This window comes from Polyodon spathula, chromosome 9, assembly GCF_017654505.1.
Source record: "Polyodon spathula isolate WHYD16114869_AA chromosome 9, ASM1765450v1, whole genome shotgun sequence".
Lineage (NCBI taxonomy): Eukaryota > Metazoa > Chordata > Actinopteri > Acipenseriformes > Polyodontidae > Polyodon > Polyodon spathula.
In genome coordinates this window covers 27,305,236-27,324,997 of record NC_054542.1, presented here as the reverse complement: position 1 = coordinate 27,324,997, position 19,762 = coordinate 27,305,236, and the positions used below count along the sequence as shown (strand labels likewise).

The following is a 19,762-nucleotide window of genomic DNA, read 5'->3' as shown; positions in this document are numbered from 1 at the left end:
AGAAATTTTCAACTGTTTCCACATATTACCTCAATTGGATTGAGGTCTAGACTTTGACTGGGCCACTCCAGGACATTGACCTTTTTGTTTTTAAGCCACTCCAGTGTGGCTTTGGCTGTATGTTTGGGGTCATTGTCCTGCTGGGCCACTCCAGGACATTGAATCTTCTCCCAAGTCCCAGGTCTCTTGCAGACTTCAGCAGGTTTTCCTCCAGGATTTCTCTGTACTTTGCTGCATCCATTTTGCCCTCTATCTTCACAAGCTTTCCTGGCCCTGACGCAGAGAAGCATCCCCATAGCATGATGCTGCCACCACCATGCTTCACGGTAGGGACGGTGTTCTCAGGATGATGTGCGGTGTTAGGCTTGCGCCAAACATAGCGCTTAGCGATGAGGCCAGAAAGCTCTATTTTGGTCTCATCAGACCATAGAATGTTCTTCCACTTGGTCTCAGAATCTCCCACGTGCCTTCTGGCAAACTCTAGCCGAGATTTGATGTGAGTTTTTTCAACTATGGCTTTTGCCACTCTCCCATAAAGGCCAGTTTTGTGAAGCACCTGGGCTATTGTTGCTGTATGCATAGTGTCTCCCAGCTCAGCCGTGGAAGACTGTTACTCCTTTAGAGTTGCAAGAGGCCTCGTGGTGGCCTCCCTGACTAGTGCCCTTCTCGCCCGGATAGTCAGTTTTTGAGGACGGCCTGTTCTAGACAGATCCACAGTTGTGTCATATTCTCTCCATTTCTTAATAATGGACTTTACTGTGCTCCGGGGGATATTCAGTGCCTTGGAAATGTTCTTATATCCTACCCCTGATTGATGCTTTTGAATAACCTTATTCTGGATTTGCTTTGAATGCTCCTTCATCTTCATGATTTAGTTTTTGTTAGGAAATGTACTAACCAACTGTGGGACCTCCCAGAGACAGGTGTAGTTAACCTGAAATCATGTGAAACACCTTAATTGCACACAGGTGGACTCCATTCAACTAATTATGTGACTTCTAAAGACAATTGATTGCACCAGAGCTTATTTAGGTGTGTCATAGCAAAGGGGGTGAATACTTATGCAATCAATCATTTTCTGTTTTATATTTGTAATTAATTTTCAACAATTTGTAGATTTTATTTTTCACTTAGACATTGTGGACCTTTTTTGTGTTGATCAGTGGCAAAAACTCATAATTAAATCCATATTGATTCCATGTTGTAACACAATAAAATGTGGAAAAGTCCAAGGGGGGTGAATACTTTTGAGAGCCACTGTATATAGTGTGTAGTCTAATTGCGAACTGCCTCAGTGGGGTTAATTGTTTTGCAGTTAATGCTATAATCATATAAATGGCTTTGAATCTAAATACTGGCACTGGATCTAAGAACAATAAAATCATACTAATATTTTTACAGACAGAAATGTGCTATTGCCCTGCTTTTCCATGTTTATCCTAGGCATTTATTGTGGCTTTTCCATTGCTTTACTGTGTATGTTTGTTTTTTACTTTCACTATTATATCACTTTGCATTACTACACTTTGCTTTGCTTTGCAATATCACAGTCAACCTTATAAGGGGAGAGTCACATGATGATTTATTTTCATCACACACAGGACCCCTTTTTAAAGTGGTGTGTGTGTGTGTGTGTGTGTATATATATATATATATATATATATATATATATATATATATATATATATATATATATATATTATATAGATATATATATATATAGTATATAATGATCAATAATAGTGCCCTTTGTAAACCAAGTAAATGAAAATCAGCTTCTCTACGGAGTCTTTTTAGTGTATGTTTAGGTCCTCTGCCATTCAGAATATTACAATAGGCCCCTGAATATTCTGTTAATACATTTCAGTGCTGTAAAACACTAGAGACAATGAACACAGTACAGTAGAGGGAAATGCTTTGGTTGCGTGTGGTAGTGCAATCTGCTAATTCAATACAGAGATTTTTTTTTTCTATATTGGCTCACACATGTTTTAAGTAGGTAATGTTATATCATTCTCACAAGTCAGGCACGCATTACACTGTTCATTTTCATTCATTATGTTCTGCTGACATCTAGTGGTTTAAAATAGTAAATAATGGTCCCAGATTTTTTATAGTATCATTTTACATCTTTTTTTTTTTTAATTTCTTTATATATTTGTTTCCTTCGTTAGTGAAAGCTGCTCCCCCAAAATTGTACATTTTAGTGAGATCAAAGTGTATTGTACAAGGTTCTCATTCTTAAGACATGAAGGGTGTAAAGCGCCAACAACTACATCAGAAGCATTTGCCACAGGTGCTCATGGACAAGCATGCGAGGAGGTGCTTGTGTGTGTGGTCTCTGCATAGCTAAATAAAATACAGCACTGCATTATGGCCCACTTTTAAAGTTCTGTGTCTGTCTTCACAGCAATACTACGAAGTGCCCATTGCAATGAAGGCAGTGTTTGATTACATTGATATTTTTCAATCGCGCATCAAGGAAATGGAAAGGCAGAAGAAAGAGGGGATATCGTGTAAGAAGGAAGACCGGCCCCGCTCCCTGGAAAACTTTTTGTCAAGGTAGCACGATCACTGCTTTCCATTCCCAGCTTTTCCTTTTTTCTGTTGAATGAGAGAATACAGTTCTCTCTAACAACATGGAAAAAGTTTCATGAATGTAATCTGTATTTAATTAATACAACTAAGACCAAGTTCTTAAAAAAACTCTGTTAAAGCTCTGTTCCATTTTAGTTTTTTGCCAGTTAAACACCTTATCGCACCATTGTCCCAATGAGAAAATGCCTTCTCTGAATGCCAGATGGGATAATAATTCTAGGCTCTGTATTCATTGCAATGGAAATTTTGGCATTTTCATTTATACATCATACCCATTGGTTGTGATATGATTATTGTTGTGTGGTTAGGGCTTTGTTTATTGTTTCACTTTTTCAGTGTTTTGTTTTGGAAGTTTTCTGGCTTTTTGGAAGATACTAACCATAGTGTGCACTGTATCTCCTGCACCAAAAACTAAACTGTGAACAAGACTAAGTGAACACAATATAAGTAGTATTCTCCAGACCAGTTTCATCTGTGTTGATTTGTTAAAATCAGAAACTCTATTTATAATGAAAATTCCAACAATCATTTAAATGGATGGTGTGAGCTAGGTGGATAACATTACACAGTGTCTCATTGGCTGAAACTTTAGGCTAAACATTGCAGGAGACTTTTAAAACTTTAATAATCATGTGTGTTATTGCAGACTACAGACTAGAAAATTGTTCATATGACTCATATGGGGAAAACCACTGGTTACATCCGCTGGCCCTTGTGTTAGTCTAGATCCAAGCACTCTTTCTTAGTCTTTGCAATTCACTGTAGCAATATTTTTGTGGAAAGCCAGAGCCAGTTCAAGTTACGGAAATTGTAAACGTGTGCTTCCTGGTATTCTGACTTAATAAAGAGATGCATATACTGTAGTTACAACAAGATGTACTGTTGAAGGACCTTTCTGAGTGTCTGTGGTCTTCTTGTGCTGTGGAATGTAGTTGCTAATGCTGGTCACCAAGGTGATGCTGCAACCTTCATGGATGTACCTGGAAAACAAGCTTTTTATTTATTTATTTATTTTTGCTATTGCTACACTTTGTAGTACCTTTACTACAGTTTACAGCAGTAAATTTGTATAAGGTCAAACCCGGCAGCCTTTTCCCGCATTCCCACATACTGACATATATCACAAACCGCAGGTCCAAATTAGACATGCCATACTTTTTTACACATGACTGGTACCACATAATGTATGTGGCCCCATGTTTTGCTTGGTATACGGCACCACATCTGAACAATCGTTCACTCAGAACACAAGGAACAGTTCCATTAAGAAAGATTATCAGATAATCTCTTGACCCCTCATTAGACTTGGTCCATTGCCTGCAGGTTCCGCTGGAGACGGAGGCTGTTTCTTATATCTGCACCAAATGATGAAGAATGGGCCTACCAGCAGCAGCTGTACGCCTTGACTAGCCAGGCCTGCAACCTGGGTGAGTTCTGGTTACCTATATTGATCAATTCAGAAAAGTTAGGTATACATCTCACTGTTGTGTCTAAATAAATACAATAGGCACTCCTTTCAACACACAATCTTTTACTTCTTTTATCATAATTTGGGATGGATTTCCACTTTTTTATTTTCAAAAAAGGGAAAAAAAAACTTGTTCGAAACAGCTCGAAGAACAATATTTTTAAGTAAAAGCAAAGGGAATAAAATCATTTAAAGGGCAGAAATTTAGCAGGAACAATAACTGAACATCTGTTTCCTGTAACTAAGTTGTTTCCTGATAGTTTTATACTGTTTCACTTGTTTTATTCCTTACTGAAAAGGTGCCTTTGTTTTTGCACTTTTTCTTTTTGCAATGGCTCCAAAATCTTTTGTATCTACACCTACACTCTACATTTACAATACCTCAGTGGTTTCTTACTAGTTTTGTAGAATGAAAGGTTTTTCTTTGGCTCCATATATTTGTGTCCCTACCTTTTTCCAAAAGTATACAGCAAGCCTGGAACAGTTCAGTGAATGGAAATTTAGCACACTATAATTCCTTCTGGCATCTTTAATTACATTCAGGAGTAGCTGTCTAAAATGTAAAGAACATAATTGTCAAATCAGCCATCTTTTGTAATTATTAGTGAACAAAACACATTTATTAAAGCTGTACTTTGTTGTGCTATGGGTATTTACGAGAAACTTAAACTGTCAGAAAACAAATCCGCTTTTAACTTACGTTTTTTTTACTAATATTTTTCTGGTAAACTTAACAGAGATAGGAAAAAAAACAGATTCAGGGTTCCTTGACTAAATGACTCCACTCAGATCTTTAGCACAAAACCACCACATATCCATGATTCAGCCCTGGTTTACCATGATTATCCATTTACAGACATATCGCGCCACAAGTAATTGTTATATAATGAGTGGCCATGTAAAAAACACAACAATGGAACCTTGTGTTACAGAATGTCTGGTAAGTACACCCTAGATCACAATATTATAGGGTAATTGAAAGTAATTAAAGGAACTACAATGTGGAGCATATGATCATGCATATAACAATACAAAATATAATCTAACAAAAAGTATGTCTCAAGGGTTCTGTCCTGGGTAAAAAAATACATTTCTACATTTGAAAAATGTTGATTTTAAGCTATTCGTACAATTCAAGGAATTGATATTTTAACCAGTTCTTAATTAGATCAAAGGGAGCATTTAGCTTAACAGAGAGATCCTCTATTTATATGCAACTTATGTACTTGCTACATTCTTTGATCTAGATGCTGATTTTCTATTAAAAATGAAGTACAGGGGGGGCTCCCAAGTGGTGCATCCAGTAAAGGTGCTGTGAGTGGAGTGGAGTGGAGTAGCCTGGAGATCACAGGTTCAAATCCAGGCATTACCAACCATGATTGGGGATTCCCATGGGGCAGCACACAATTGGCCAAGCACCACCCAGGTAGCAAGGGCTTAGATTGGCAGGACAATCCACAATTCACCACACACCAGCAACCTCCATGGTTGATAAGGCATCTGCAGGTCTGCAGTGGAGCCATTCACATTTGTGTTGTCCTCCAGCACTGTGGATCTGCAGTTCAAAAAATGACAGATTGGCAGGAACACATTTCCCAAGTTCCCAAGGGGTTGCAGTAGCAAACCAGGATGAAAAATAATTAAAGCAATTCAGGCTTTAGGCTTGTGAAATTGGAGGACACACACACACCCTCACAACATCCACACTGCATGGGGACTCACTGCAGTGAGGAGAAAAAAAAACATAATTAAACATTTCAAATTGGGGGGGGGGAATTAATAATAATTGGTCACTCTAAATTAAAATTAAATTAATGAATTAACTACAATTCCATCTGCCATATTAGATTGACTACATCTGAAAGACCAAAACAAGGAGAACCTTTATGTGAAAATATAAAGAACAAATGCCAGGTTTGAACATTGGGCCCCATCAGCTCCTGGTTTCCATTTTAACTACAGCATCCAGCCATCTTTATGCAAAGAGCTGAGGGGCATAATTCAAATACATTAAAAAGCAGTTAAGAAATGTTTCCATTAACCAAAACTGGACCTTGTTTTACTTTAATGAAAAGCATGTTTGTGAACTGAGAGCAGACATTAAGGGGCCCCTAATTGGATATCTTGATTTGTAACATAGTAAAGCGCCAAGAAAACTGGGTTTATATATAAGGTAACACAGAAGTGTTTATGAGTAACACTGGAGGGAAGCTTTTAGTTTGGGTAATGAGCATTCCTCAGGGCATGGTTTTCATAGATACTGTAAACCGAGTTTTATATATTTGGACCATGACAGTGAATACTGTAGTCATAACGTTTGTATCTTTTCCCTCTGTAATAGTACAGCAAGAAATGTAAACTCTTACTTTTTAGGTTAACTTATATATGATTTATTAATGGCTTGGTAATAAATGCCAATCCACACATTCATTTATTTATTTCTAAATGCAATGTCACATCTTGTTCACATCAGTAAAGTGGACACACAGACAGACGGTCCTCATAATCTTGCACTGTGAGCTCATGTTCAGAAGCTTCTATTGATTTTAATTGTGCAAGGTGTTAGATAACACACACACACACACACACACACACACACATATATATATATATATATATATATATATATATATATATATATATATATATATATATATATATATATAATATACACACACATACACACATCTATCTATCTGTCTATCTATCTATCTATCTTTAGAACACCAAAAAAAACAACATTGCATTCCAAAATATCCCTTACATGTTCACATGTGCATACAGTGGATATAGGCCTTGGCGATCTTACTTTTTCATGTTTCTGATGGCCTTCTGTGGCGAGGGATGTATATCAATGACATACACGTTTTAAGTTTTACTACCGAATCTACTGTACATACCATGCATATCATCAATGTCACATTTAAAAGGTTTGTTAAAACCTGTCTTTCTGTTTGAATCAATACCGTGTAAGCTGCTGCCCTGGCTGTATGACAGAATTCTATCTTTGTCTGAATTTCAGTTTACAGGACCTTACTATTTCCAAGGGACCAAAGCAACTGGAAGCATCATTTGTTTTGGTTTTTTTAGTTTATACTTAGGTGTTATGGCAAAAAAAAATCTTAGTTTTGCATGGTGCTGAGGCATCCTAATAATTGCCTCGTTGTTAATATGAATATAACCTTTTTTTTTCCATTTTCCCAGGTCTGCGACACATCGCTGTTCTGAAGTTGGTTGGTGTGGACCTTGAGGCTGGGGGAGTTTTGGAATTATTTCCTATTAACGGTAATGTTACTGGTGTAATTCAATCAATAACCCCTCAGAAAACAAGTATTGTTAACCTGCTGCTAAAACTAAACTATTTCACATTGTGTTGTAGATCACTAAACAACACTAGACCTGTTTAGTTTGTTACTATCAACCAAAAACCTACGTTTATAGGCTTCTTTCAACATTGTTGTTGAAGACCAGACAAGCATGAGTTAAATACTGCAAGGAGGTTATTATACAGTACTATGCTGTGTTTATAATAGTTATTATAGTTCACTGCAGTGTTTAACAATTTAGCACTACTTACTATTTGTACTGATGGTTTTAGTGAAGAAGGCACCTATCTGATATTAACTGTGCTGATACCAACAGCATGAATGCTCATACAGCAGACTTTTGAACTGTCAGCTGCTTGAGTGACAGAATCTAACCCTCCAAGCTCTATGGTTTTCATGAGTCATATTAAGTCAAATCATTTTTATATATATAAAAAAAGAAAGCTTTGGAAACAAAATGTTTCTAAAAAATATATTTTTTTGTCCATGTCTAAATGAGTAACTATTTACACAGCTGCTAAGGAAAATAGCAAAACTCCTTTTTTTGTATTGACACAACTGGACTAAGGTTAGCTCAGCAAAACAGTCTGTAAATGTGGTCAAACAGACATTAAAAGTTCAAGGGCATTTTGTGTTATTTCTGCAGAAAGCAGCGTACCAGTTGCAGCGTACCAGTGATTTAGTCAACAGCAAGCAGACTAACATATCCTGCAAATCTGTACTAATTTAATCCTGATTGCAGCGTACCAAACAGATGATAATTAGTTTAACTGATCTGAACAAATGGAACAAATTAGACTGATAATGAGGGCTAACCTACAGCTATGGCCAAAAGTTTAACATCACCATATAGAATTTTGCTTCATAAAGTCTAATGAAACCTGCTTAATAATGTTACGTTAATATATTAAATTACATATTGCTTTGTAGTTTTCCATATACTTAACAAAAAACTGACTAATTGAAAAATTACCTGATGTTAATAAAATTATGTAGATTTAAGACAAGTATAACAAAAAAGAAAAATTAATATAAGTTTAGATTTTAAGATCCACTACGTTTCGTCAAACCGGTATCGACATATTTGGGAAGAAAAGATTAGGCTATTGTAAGTCAGAGTCCATTTATAATATTTCCCTAGGGACATGTTTCTGTGTGTAATTAAGATACTATTACCTGGTATTACAAAGTATCAATTTCGTATAATTTGTTTACGTTACACTGAAACCAGTATCAAAGGAACATGATTGTACTAAATTTTGTATTTTAACTGCAAATGATATAATACTTATATATATATATATATATATATATATATATATATATATATATATATATATATATTGTGCAAAGACTTTATTCTCACTGATCTGACTGCCCCGAACGTGACGGACGTAAGAAATATATGGAATAAAGTTTTCAGATGTACTAGTCATTTCAGAGGAAAAATGCATCTGTCTCTGCAAGGAAATGTAAGCAGTAAATGCTTATGATGAGCAGGCATACCAAGTTAGTCTTATCCTTCACAGTACTTAATTAATCCACTTGAACAGGATCATCACAATTCTCATTTGGTACGCTGCAATCAGGATCTTGTTTAGTCTGATGTAGCAGATGACCCACCTGTGATGATTAACTTCTGGTACGCTACAGGATTAGAAGGTGTACTAACTTTAGACCAACAAGTGGACTAAACCTGCTTAATCCATTAGTTAGACACACCAAGTGAACTAAATTTGGTACGCTGCAATTGACCCTGGGAGTCTGTGAAATAAACAAGGGCAGAGACAAGGGCAGAATATTTTTGTAGTAAGAAAAAAGTGAGATTGAGAGGGTATTCAGCTACCTGCAGGGCAAAGCCACTGGAATATCAGAAGACATTTTCATTTGTACTCACACGTCTATTGGCAGAGGATGGAATTTTGGTTTCAGCTGATGAAAATGTTATTTGCATTGATATTGTGCAATGTAGTGCATTGCCATGTGTTTGAAGTTAAAATAACCAAATAAAATGTGGAATGTAATTTTTTAGAAGAAAAAAAACCCAGTTCATCCTCAGTATTGGGCTGCTCTGCAGTGTCCAAACATCACACAGGATCTTTTTTGGAATCAATATGTATGATGGACAGGGAAAAAGACGGATAAAAAGGCTCATCATGTCAAGAAATATTAACGACTGAATGGATTAACATTCCTTAAGACACGTTCCAGCACCTTGTGGAGTCTGTACCATATCGTGTCAAGACTGGATTCAGGGAACAGCCCAACCCCAAATTAGGTGCAAGCCCTAATACAGTTTCTAGCGAAGGATTGCGTGGTATGGATATTAGATTTGTTTTCTGTCACTGATCTGTATAAAACCTTGCAGGACATTGCTGCTCGGCTGTATATTATTCTTGTCGTAAGCATCTAGGAATATTGCAGTTAAACATAACAGCATTGAAAGAGGTTTCAGTTCAGTATAGCTTTCTGTGCAAATCCCGATTGTAATTATAAGGGCAAAGTTGCCGCCAGTCCTGTAGCTCTGGGCAAGCGAGTTGTTGCTTTCGAGAAGCAGGCAACATGGTGCAGCAGATATAAAAGGTACAGTAAATATTGAACAACACCATACTATCGCTTCCAGCCAGGATGTTCATACTGTGTTTTGATCTCTGTAATGCCGGTCTGGTTCCTGGGTAGAAGCCTGCATTAGAAGCAGATAGTACGATAGTTTCCATCGGAGAAATGAATGAGATATTGTTGAGGAGAATCATGCAGAGGTTTCCTGATCTGAATTGGAGTTAGTTCATGCCGCAAATTAAGAGTTTTACATTTTGTGTGAGAACAGGTCGCAGCATATGCAAGAAAGCAAAACACTAGACAGAGGAGGAGTGTGAGATTGGGGTTTAAATAGGAGGGTAATGATGATAGAGGTTAATTAAGCTGCCCAGCTACCACACCCTGAATTGTGCCTCCATTCACCTACAGTTTCATTGTAATTACAGCTATAATTGACCCCAGGTCTGAATACCACCATGATTATCATTCTGAAATCTGTTGCCCTGTCTGTTTTTATAGGTAGTGCTACTGTGGAGCGAGAAGGACTTTCACTCTCCCTGGTGAAGGACATTAGGAACTACTTCCAGATAAGTCCTGAATATTTCTCAATGCTCCTAGTGGGGAAAGATGGAAATGTTAAATCCTGGTACCCGTCGCCAATGGCATCTATGGCCATCATCTATGACCTTCTAGACTCCATGCAGCTCAGGCGTCAAGAAATGGCCATTCAGCAGTCACTGGGCATGAGGTGCCCTGAAGACGAATATGGGGGGTATGGTTACCACCATGGATACCAAGAGGGCTACCAAGAGGGCTATCAGGAGGATCAACACCACAGTTACCGTTGATGCCATTACTAAGTGGAACAAATGAAACTGCTGACTCAAGTAGTTTTTTTAATTAAACTCTACAGGCTTGAATATTTACTTACTTGCAAAGTTTCATTCCAATAGTACCAAAACTTGTTTTCCTTATATTTGTAATGCTTACTTGAACTCTAAAACAAATAAACATTTTCTTTTCTTTTTTTTTATAATATAAATTACAGCACCAAAGTGAGTAAGAGTGGATAAAATGATCAGGCAACTGTGAAATTGGGGAAAAAGGGTTATTTCTAAGCCATGGACATTGTATTATACATAAATTGGAAAGAAAGACACTTGTAGAGACATTTTAATTTTTTTTTGTTACATTTGTATTTATTGGATATTGACTCGTTTCACATATTAAAATCAGGATCACAGAGGTATGTATCACTGTACTGCTGATACAAGAAAAAGCAAGTTCAATTTCTTTCCCCTGAAAGTCATTACATATTTTCTTATTTATATGCGGATGTGTGTACCATATGACAAATAAAACCCTTTATACTATCACCCATTCAAAGATCTGAGTCAATATTTGAAAACATGGAGTGCGTGTCTTTTTTTATGCATGGATGTGTTCCCATAAAAAAAAGTTACAAGATATCAAAAGCACACACAAGACTGAACAAAAACTGCTTGTAATCAACCATTTAAAAAATGTAATTTTCGCTGACAAATATGGGGTAAATTTCACATTAGGAGGGCATTGTAACAGTAATGCTGCTTTACTCTAGGTACAAAGTCTAGCGCGAGGTACCTGCTGCAACATTCCTGGGTCTAGTCAGCACAGAATACAGGAGAGTAGCGCAGTGCAGCTCATGGATATAGGAGGGTCTAAGGCAGAGGTTTATATACCAATTAGCATGCTTTCTTTTGAAAACTGATCATTTAACCCTGCATCACATGTAAACAGATTTGGTAAGCTATTAAAATAAATAAATAAAAACACAAAAAGTAGTACTGTTTCTACTAAGGTTTTTTATAATTATGTGTTTATTTATTTATATATTACAACATTGTGCAAGAAAACCATTAAAGCAGTTAAAAATAAGACACAAACCAGTTTTCAAAAAAATGAAATGTGACCTATTTTCACCACTTATTTCAAAATTACATATCTGTCAGATTTAAAAACTGGAGAATGCCATATGCTGTACAACACAAATAATACTTAGCATGTTTCCCACAGTTTAAATGCACATTAAATTATATAAATAAAAGCCACTCAAACTGGAAATGAAGCCATGTTAGCCTTATTACGATCATGTTTTACCAATAATGATTCTGAATGTCTTGTTGTAAATTACGGCTGTGTTTTATGAAATGGGTGCATGAATCAGTACTGTTACAATGTCCACTGCCTGAGCAATGTGCAGGAATGTCCATCTCTCGTCGCAGACAAGCGAAGTTCACTTGACAACTTGTCTTCACAGCACCGGCACAGGTCACTAATGCTCTTAAATAGTATCTGAGCATGTTACAAGAAGAAACTAAAACGAATCTTCTGTGTCAGTGTCCGTGTTGGGCTTGGTTAGCCGCTCCAGTTCCTCTCCATCCTAAAATGTAAAGGAAAAAAACAGTATGAAAAACAGCCTCATGTGATTTTAATCATTTAACATTTCCCTTACTGTTTTATGGCATTTATAATCCTTCTACAGAAAATGGAGCAACAGAACCATCCAGATCTGTCATTGTCTGGCTTTGAGATGTTTGAGTTCTAGAGAACCCTGCTCAAACCGCACCCCACAATACTTTACTCTTGACTGTCCGCCCCTTGTGCTTTAATTATGTGCCATTATTTTGGGCTACTTCTCAGTTTAATTTGCAGCTTAACTCAGGAAGTTTTGTAAACATAAAACTTAATGTTAATCTAACCCCAAACCAACAAGGGTTAGAATTGTGGAATATTTGGAGCCAGTAAGTAATTATAGAATATTTTAATTCTAAGGTGGTAGACTAATAGGCACAACACTTCTCTCCATACAAAGGTGACAGATTCAGTGCTGCTAATGGAAATCCTTAACCTCCTTTTCATCTTGTATAGCTGTCTGCTAAACATTCGTCAGTATCTGATTTTCTGTAATGCACCTTGCAAAGATACACAAAGAAACAGTAATATACAGCTATGGCCAAAAGTTTAGCATCACCTACAATTTTATGATTGAGAATTTAAAAAAAAAAGTTGTTTTCTTAGTACGCCTCACCAAACTGTCCAAACCTAATGTGACCAAATATCTTGATTTTATTTTTTTTTTTTTTATCATTCCACAAAACCTTTGACCAGAACTCATAGCCATCATTCAATTGCCAATAGTGTGTAAGTGTGTAAGTGTGTGTGTGTTGTGTGTGTGTGTGTATTATATACATATATATATATATAATATATATATATATATATATAGATATACCGATATATATATATATAATATATATATATATATATATACTAATACCTGACTCTGCCGAGTCAACACCCAGGGGGAGTAGAGTTGACGTTAAGGCAAAAGTGGGGGGAGGGGCGTTGACTCAAGACAGGTGTGAAATAACAAGCAATATTACTGTAATATTTTTAACGTTAGCTAGATAGATTACATTTAGAATTAGGCATATTTAAAATTTTAAAAAGTCACAGCACACAGTTACGTTAAAGAAAACTACAAAATGAGGTCACAACAGCCTACCAGAAGCCATAATAGTAGTACAGTATTTTATGTTAGATTTCAAAATATCACATTTTTCAATTTGTGAAGGGTGGTGTAAAACTTTGGCCATAGCTGTATACTGTATATTAAAATGAAAAAAAATATGGGTATAGTTTATCTAAGCAATAAAAACCTTAAGTAATCCAATACGAGTAAATTGTTTTATGTTATTCTAGCAGGACGTCTGGTAAGATCAGTGACAATGCACAATCTGTTTCCCTAGGAAATCTGAAATGCAGCTTTGTCAACTAAAAGAAATACAGCTGCTTCAACTGGCCTTGAAGAATCAATTGAAGTGATATACTGCCCTCTGCAGGCTCTAATATATTTTACTGGTGAACATGAAAACACCTAGTTTTAGCATGAAATAACGCCATTAAACATTTAGACAAAGCTTCGACCGAAATACACAGAAGGAAATACAGCTGCATCAATTTTATAGTCATAATTTAACCTTGATCATGTTCACTGAATTATGGTGATTTACTCTAACTGAACACAATTTTCTTTTAATGACAAGAAGTACCTGTAAAACTTTAATGACTATGAACCATGTTACATCAGCAGGGTTGTAAGTGAGGCAGTATGAAGCTTCAAATAACAAACATTGTATTTCCACAAATACAGCTCAAAGTAAAAATTTGACACTTTCCATCTAAGTAATTGCAGAGATAGAAATAAGACTGCTACTACATAGCAGTGTCACCCATTCCGGATTTTAGTACAATCCTGACATGCCACAGTGTATAGGTAACAAGCTCAGGTGTGTCGTATAAAACTCATCGTAAAACCAGGAATGGATCAAATTGCCACGAAATAGGAGTCTTATTCCCATGTTTAAACATGCTAGTTGTTAAATAATGTCTGTGGGTCCAGAAATGCTGGATCAGAATGGCCCAGAATTGCTTTTACATCAGTATATTTTTCTATGATGATAGTATCACTAAAGATTGTATGCATTATTTGAGCTGGGAGCACTTTGTTAATTTAACTGTCAATACAACTATTTCAAAATATAATGCAAAGTGCACAACAATGTCGCACTTTTATCTTTACACCGCAATCCAGACCAGAGGGATTTATAAAAGACAACAGGTTTCAGTCCACAGCAGTTCTCTAAGCAATTTGTTTCAAATGTAGACAATGGTCAAAGACGCTAGAGGCCCTGTGGTGAACCTGCGTCGACCTGCACACTTACCCCTCTGGACCGTTCATAGATTTCACCATTGATGACCCTCAGCTTCTCTTGCTGCAGAGTGTACTCTGGGTCCCGAGCCTTGCTGGCGTTGTAAATGAATATAGCCATCAGCACAACAGGGGCTTGAACAAAAAAATCCAGGGAGGGCTTGAAGTCAAATATAAAGATTGAAGCTGTGGTGATGAGAACGGTGGTTACCTGGCCTGTGAGCACATGGAACATGTTGTCCCTGAACTTCAGGATGAACGCCACCGACAACCCCAGGGCAGCCGTGACAAAGATGAGGGCCAGCGAGTAGGCATTGTGCCCAAAGAAGAACCCACAGTGCTGGGTTCGGGACCGGTAGTCAGAGTTTAAAACCAATGTGAGGCCATTAAAAGCCACCCCGAAGATGTATAGCTTGCTGTTCTGTATGAAGATGCTCTCCGTTAGCTGGTCCCCCTCTTTCAGGATCTTCTCGTTGTAGATGTTGGCCATGGAGGACACAAAGCACTGTACTATTAGGAGGACATGCCCCAGGCCCAAGCTACTGAGCTTTTTGAAGGCCTCCCTGTTCCAAGGGAAGCTTGAGAATGTCTCCCCCACTGTGGAATTGCTATTTAGGGGCTTGTCTCCAAGCTTGGTGAAATGGAGGCAGCTGTTGGAGGGAAGGACGAATGGGTTGGGGTGAAATCCATGTGCAGCAATGGTGTTCTGACTCTCTCCAGTCCCGGTCGTCAGGGCCACAATGGAGAGAAACAGGATCACAAGAGAAGCCCACTGCACCCAAGATAAACGTCTCCTGCACAGCGGAAGTTCAGTGGATGGAAATGAAAAGGGTGGAATCTGCATCAACACTTTGGTCATTTCATTTATTTCTATTTTCAGAAGAGTATGTTTCTCTTTAAATATGCTATTTCATAATTTTTTGGGACAACAAAGATTTTACTGCTGCAAGACCAAACAACAATCACACCTGTTTTTGATATCTGTGCCAATTCTAACAAATTCTTTTACTGGCTTGTGACAATTATTAATTCTGGTTCTCTGACTGGATTTTCAACAACGCTTATGTGTCCTGCATACATGTTTCTAGGTCCAAACAGGCCATCGACTAAGACGACAGTATTTGAATAACATGTAACAATTGTTTTTCAACACACCTCCTGTTAACACTGGAAACCCTCAGTTTTCCGTTCGTCTTCAGTAAAAGGTCCAGGAATATTGCTACAGGTATCGTCGTCCATCCCGCCGCCCCCCCCCCCCCCCCCCCCCCCCCTTTTTACGATCAAACCCCCCTACATCTCAAAAATCGAGTTTGCAGTACTCACTTTAGCACGATCCTAAAGAGAAGGGCTGTTGTAATGATGACAAAATTGGAAAACAACACTGCCATAGCCTGTATGAAGAAGAGAAAATAGAAACAGAAACTTAGAAATCATTACACAGTTTATAATGTATATGTTGCAGGCTGCTCTAACTGTACTAGTCGGGATTTTAAGATCTATTGAGACCACACCCTTAAAGATTAACTTGGTATGGGTTTTAACCCTTTGTGGTCCTGTCGGACTAGGTCCAACATTACAATTTTCCTTTTCCAGTCCGATGTCGGACCCTGTCTGATGCCATCAAAAAGATGTAAAGCACATGTCTCTAGTCGTTTTTTCTCCAGAAAAAGCAACACGCACTGAATAAATGGACCGCAAAGGGTTAAATATTACAGTTATCTAAAGTAACGTACTGTTCATGTTATTTAGACTCACTTTGTATCATTTTCTGTTTTAGTTAAAGATTAACTCAGTATGAGTATATGAAGTATCTGTTACCTTGACTGTCATTTTCTGTTTTGTATAATCCTGTTTTTTTTTTTTTTTATTCCACTAGTGGCAGTGTGAACAGGCTGGCTTGTGGTGATGTCAGGCCAGGAAGAGAATAGCACATACAGAGACAATACTGCAGGGTATGAAAGCATTACAGCGAGCTTTAATTATAAATAAAAAGATTTAACAAAACAGAAACACTTTACAAAACAAAACGGCCGTTTGTCCAAGTCTAACAGACAAAGCACAAAACAAAGTGAACACTAACTCAAACAAGTATCGTGCTGGTTTAAAACCAGCCTGAGAAGCAATTGTTTCCTTTCAGTATCTATTCTTGTCTCTTTCCTCCTCTGGACAACCCATCCCGTTCAGCCAAAGCTGCAGGTCTTTTATATTGTGGCCGAGGGGTGAACTGACTATCAATGATCTAATTTACCCCTCAAACACATTCAACACAAGTTTTATCATCCACGTGGTTAACAGTCAGTTTATCAATAAGCACTCGCTGTTGACCACACATTCTCAAGATTTTATCTGGATGGAACATTTGAACTTCATCCAGGCTGTAAACAATAATATACACAAACCATACACTTAAAATAACACAACAAATACCAAATAATACACAGACAGGGGCGGGGTGTACCCCTTCACAGGCAGATATGATTCTAACAGCTCCATTAAGACTATGGGGGTGACATTAAACAGGAAATATGCAGTTGAGAAAACTCTGATATTTGCCCTTTAGTTCACAATATAACTTTAATGATACTTACAGGCTGCAGGTAGGCCAACACATAGAAGACAATTAAATTGTCAAGAAAGTAGAGTAAAGCAGGAACGGACCATTTCATGTAATTCAGAAAATCTTTCCAGGAGTAGCAGCCCCAGTCTTTGTATGACCGTTCCTCTGAAATCAACATAAAGTCACTGATTTGAAGCAGCTCCAACAGTCACAACAGAAAGACTCCAGGCTTGTTAATATTTATTTAGCAATTTCACTGAACAGTGAAGGACATCTTATGGAATAAATGGTACACTTATAAAATTATTGATTTTTTTCTTCAAATACACCTAAACATCCTCATATATTTCATATATAGATAAAATATAAAGTTTATGGATCTTCCGTTATATATATGTGATACATTGTAATTGGAGACCAAATCGTCGGGGGGGGGGGGGGTGCCCCCCCCCCGTCAGTCCCCCGCCAGCGACTGATCGCTTATACAGATCTTACCTTGTATCATGACCCGCAATGACATCGCTATACAAAAGATTAGTTTCAGACCCTCCGCACAGACATTGACAGAGGCAGGTAAGTAGTCATATTTATTTTCTGTGTAACAAAGAGAAACACACAAGCTGCTAAAATAGCAACATGTTCATATTAAGCCTAAAAGTGATCATAATTTATAGAGCATTTAAACAGCTATTTATGAGTCATTGTTACAATGCTTTAAAGCTTAGTTAGGAGCAACCTTTTCTAGCAATTGCTTAAGCAACTAGCTGATTTTGATAGGCTCTATTTCTTAGCAATTTTAACTGAATTGATCAAATGAAGACTACAAATACTGCAATTGCTTGAAAAGTTCCCTGAAAAGTTGCCTGTTGTTTGGTGGGCGTTAGGCCCAAAGGGTCCCAATTGATTAGCTGCTTGAATAGTGGAGATTTACAGTAGTTTGTCAACACAGTAATCTAATGAAAACCCTTTTAGCAATGAGTTGCTAACTATACAAGTGCCAATAGCAATGTTTTAAGTAGTATCTAGATTCAAGCTCGCCACTGGCCTTTCAACCAATACTATAAACAAAAATGTAACAAAATGTAAGTTACTCTCTTGAAGAACTAGTCAGGCAAGCTTTACATTTGCATTGTGTTGTTGCAAGACCAATAAAATATTAGCTAACAACCAAACACACACAAAAAAAGACTGCACATTATTTTACTTGCAATATCTTAGTGTGAGAATATACCCCCGCCCCAGAAATGAAAAAGTATTTTAAATAGGACTGAAAAAATAGTTTACCTGCATTAGCAGAAAATCTGACCAGGAGAATGCGGCTGGTGCCCAAAGTCACAAACCCAGCCCCTAAGAGTAATGTGTATACAGAGGAGCGCGAGCAAAACCCGCAGCGCTGGCAACACCGGCAGGCCATGGCACATAAGGAGGGTCGGCTGCAAGGAAGGCAAAGCAGATTCTAAATGTGAGACTGTACACGAGCATTTTAAATGGGATCTAATACCATTTTGAGCCAATTCACTAAAATAATTCCAAACTTCAAAATTGAAAACATCTAATTAAACATAGTGACTAAACTAAATATATATTTAGTTGTAGGTTTAGAAAAATAGGTTTGGGACCAACTGCTTTAGAATTTGTATTTATTTTGAATAAAATACACACATTTTCTGTTTTGAGGATATATTTTTAGGTCACCAAATGGGTGATTTTGTACAACGTCAGCAAGAAATCACTTGTATGACAACTTCCAGTTGAGCTTGTCAAACAATATTCCACCAAACACAAACCTTATAAACAAGAGGTATTAACATAGACGGAACACAGAACTCAAAAACAGAACGACATTTTATTATTCTTTGAAAACTTGATTTGCGATTTATTTTTAATTGCGATTGTGGGCAATTGTTTAAATAAAAGGTGAGGTTCCAGGTTCAATCCCAGCTCAGCCACTGACTCACTGTGTGCGACCCTGAGCAAGTCACTTAACCTCATTGTGCTTTTATTTAATTTTACAAAAACATATTAAATTAAGTTTAATATTTTAAACGTGTTACTTTTTTTATTATTTCTTTTAAAAAAAAATATCTGCAGTTAAATGGAGCGTATCTAAATACAATGTCCTTTTTTCATTTACACGCTCAGAATTATGTTAACTCGATGTTTTATTAATTTTATTAATTTATTAAGCTGTCATTCACTGGAAAGTCATCGATGCAAAAACATTTAAATTCACTTACATAATTACATCTCCATTTTTTCTCGTCTAACAACACCTCACAACTATAGTCACTTCCGTTCCCCGTGCATCACTAAAGCGCCCGTGCAGAAGCAATCGATTTAACAAACAGTTACCGTTTTTTTGGGGGGGGGAGGGGATCTATTAACTATACTAGCCTAGATTCCCAAGTTTGAACCATTGTAGTAATACGCATTATGTTTTGCAACATTCCAGTAATTTGAACCCTGCAAAACACTGTAACCTGGTCTGCTATTTATTCCGACCAGCTTTTGTCACAGCTAAG

At 37.2% G+C, this 19,762-nt stretch overlaps 2 protein-coding genes across 3 annotated transcripts in view; one reads left to right on the top strand and one right to left on the bottom strand.

Annotated features, from left to right (window-relative positions):
* ccdc80 (coiled-coil domain containing 80) overlaps positions 1-11,306 on the top strand; it is a 20,429-nt gene extending 9,123 nt beyond the window's left edge. The window contains exons 4-7 of the mRNA XM_041259041.1: positions 2,411-2,562; positions 3,922-4,025; positions 7,271-7,351; positions 10,450-11,306. Coding sequence (XP_041114975.1) covers positions 2,411-2,562; positions 3,922-4,025; positions 7,271-7,351; positions 10,450-10,778 — 666 coding nt within the window. The 3' untranslated portion in view covers positions 10,779-11,306. The remainder of the gene's footprint in view (positions 1-2,410; positions 2,563-3,921; positions 4,026-7,270; positions 7,352-10,449) is intronic.
* On the bottom strand, positions 11,102-19,762 carry slc35a5 (solute carrier family 35 member A5). Of its 2 annotated transcripts, XM_041259043.1 has the most exons (7): positions 19,478-19,762; positions 18,525-18,673; positions 17,736-17,834; positions 17,272-17,405; positions 16,007-16,074; positions 14,697-15,477; positions 11,102-12,352 (listed from the first exon to the last, which is right to left on the bottom strand). In XM_041259043.1, the coding sequence occupies exons 2-7, from the start codon at positions 18,652-18,654 to the stop codon at positions 12,287-12,289; spliced, it is 1,278 nt and encodes a 425-aa protein (XP_041114977.1). In that variant the 5' UTR covers positions 18,655-18,673; positions 19,478-19,762; the 3' UTR covers positions 11,102-12,286. The 2 variants fall into 2 exon arrangements, with proteins under 2 accessions (XP_041114977.1, XP_041114978.1); XM_041259044.1 differs by lacking the exon at positions 17,736-17,834 and having other exon boundaries at positions 19,478-19,761.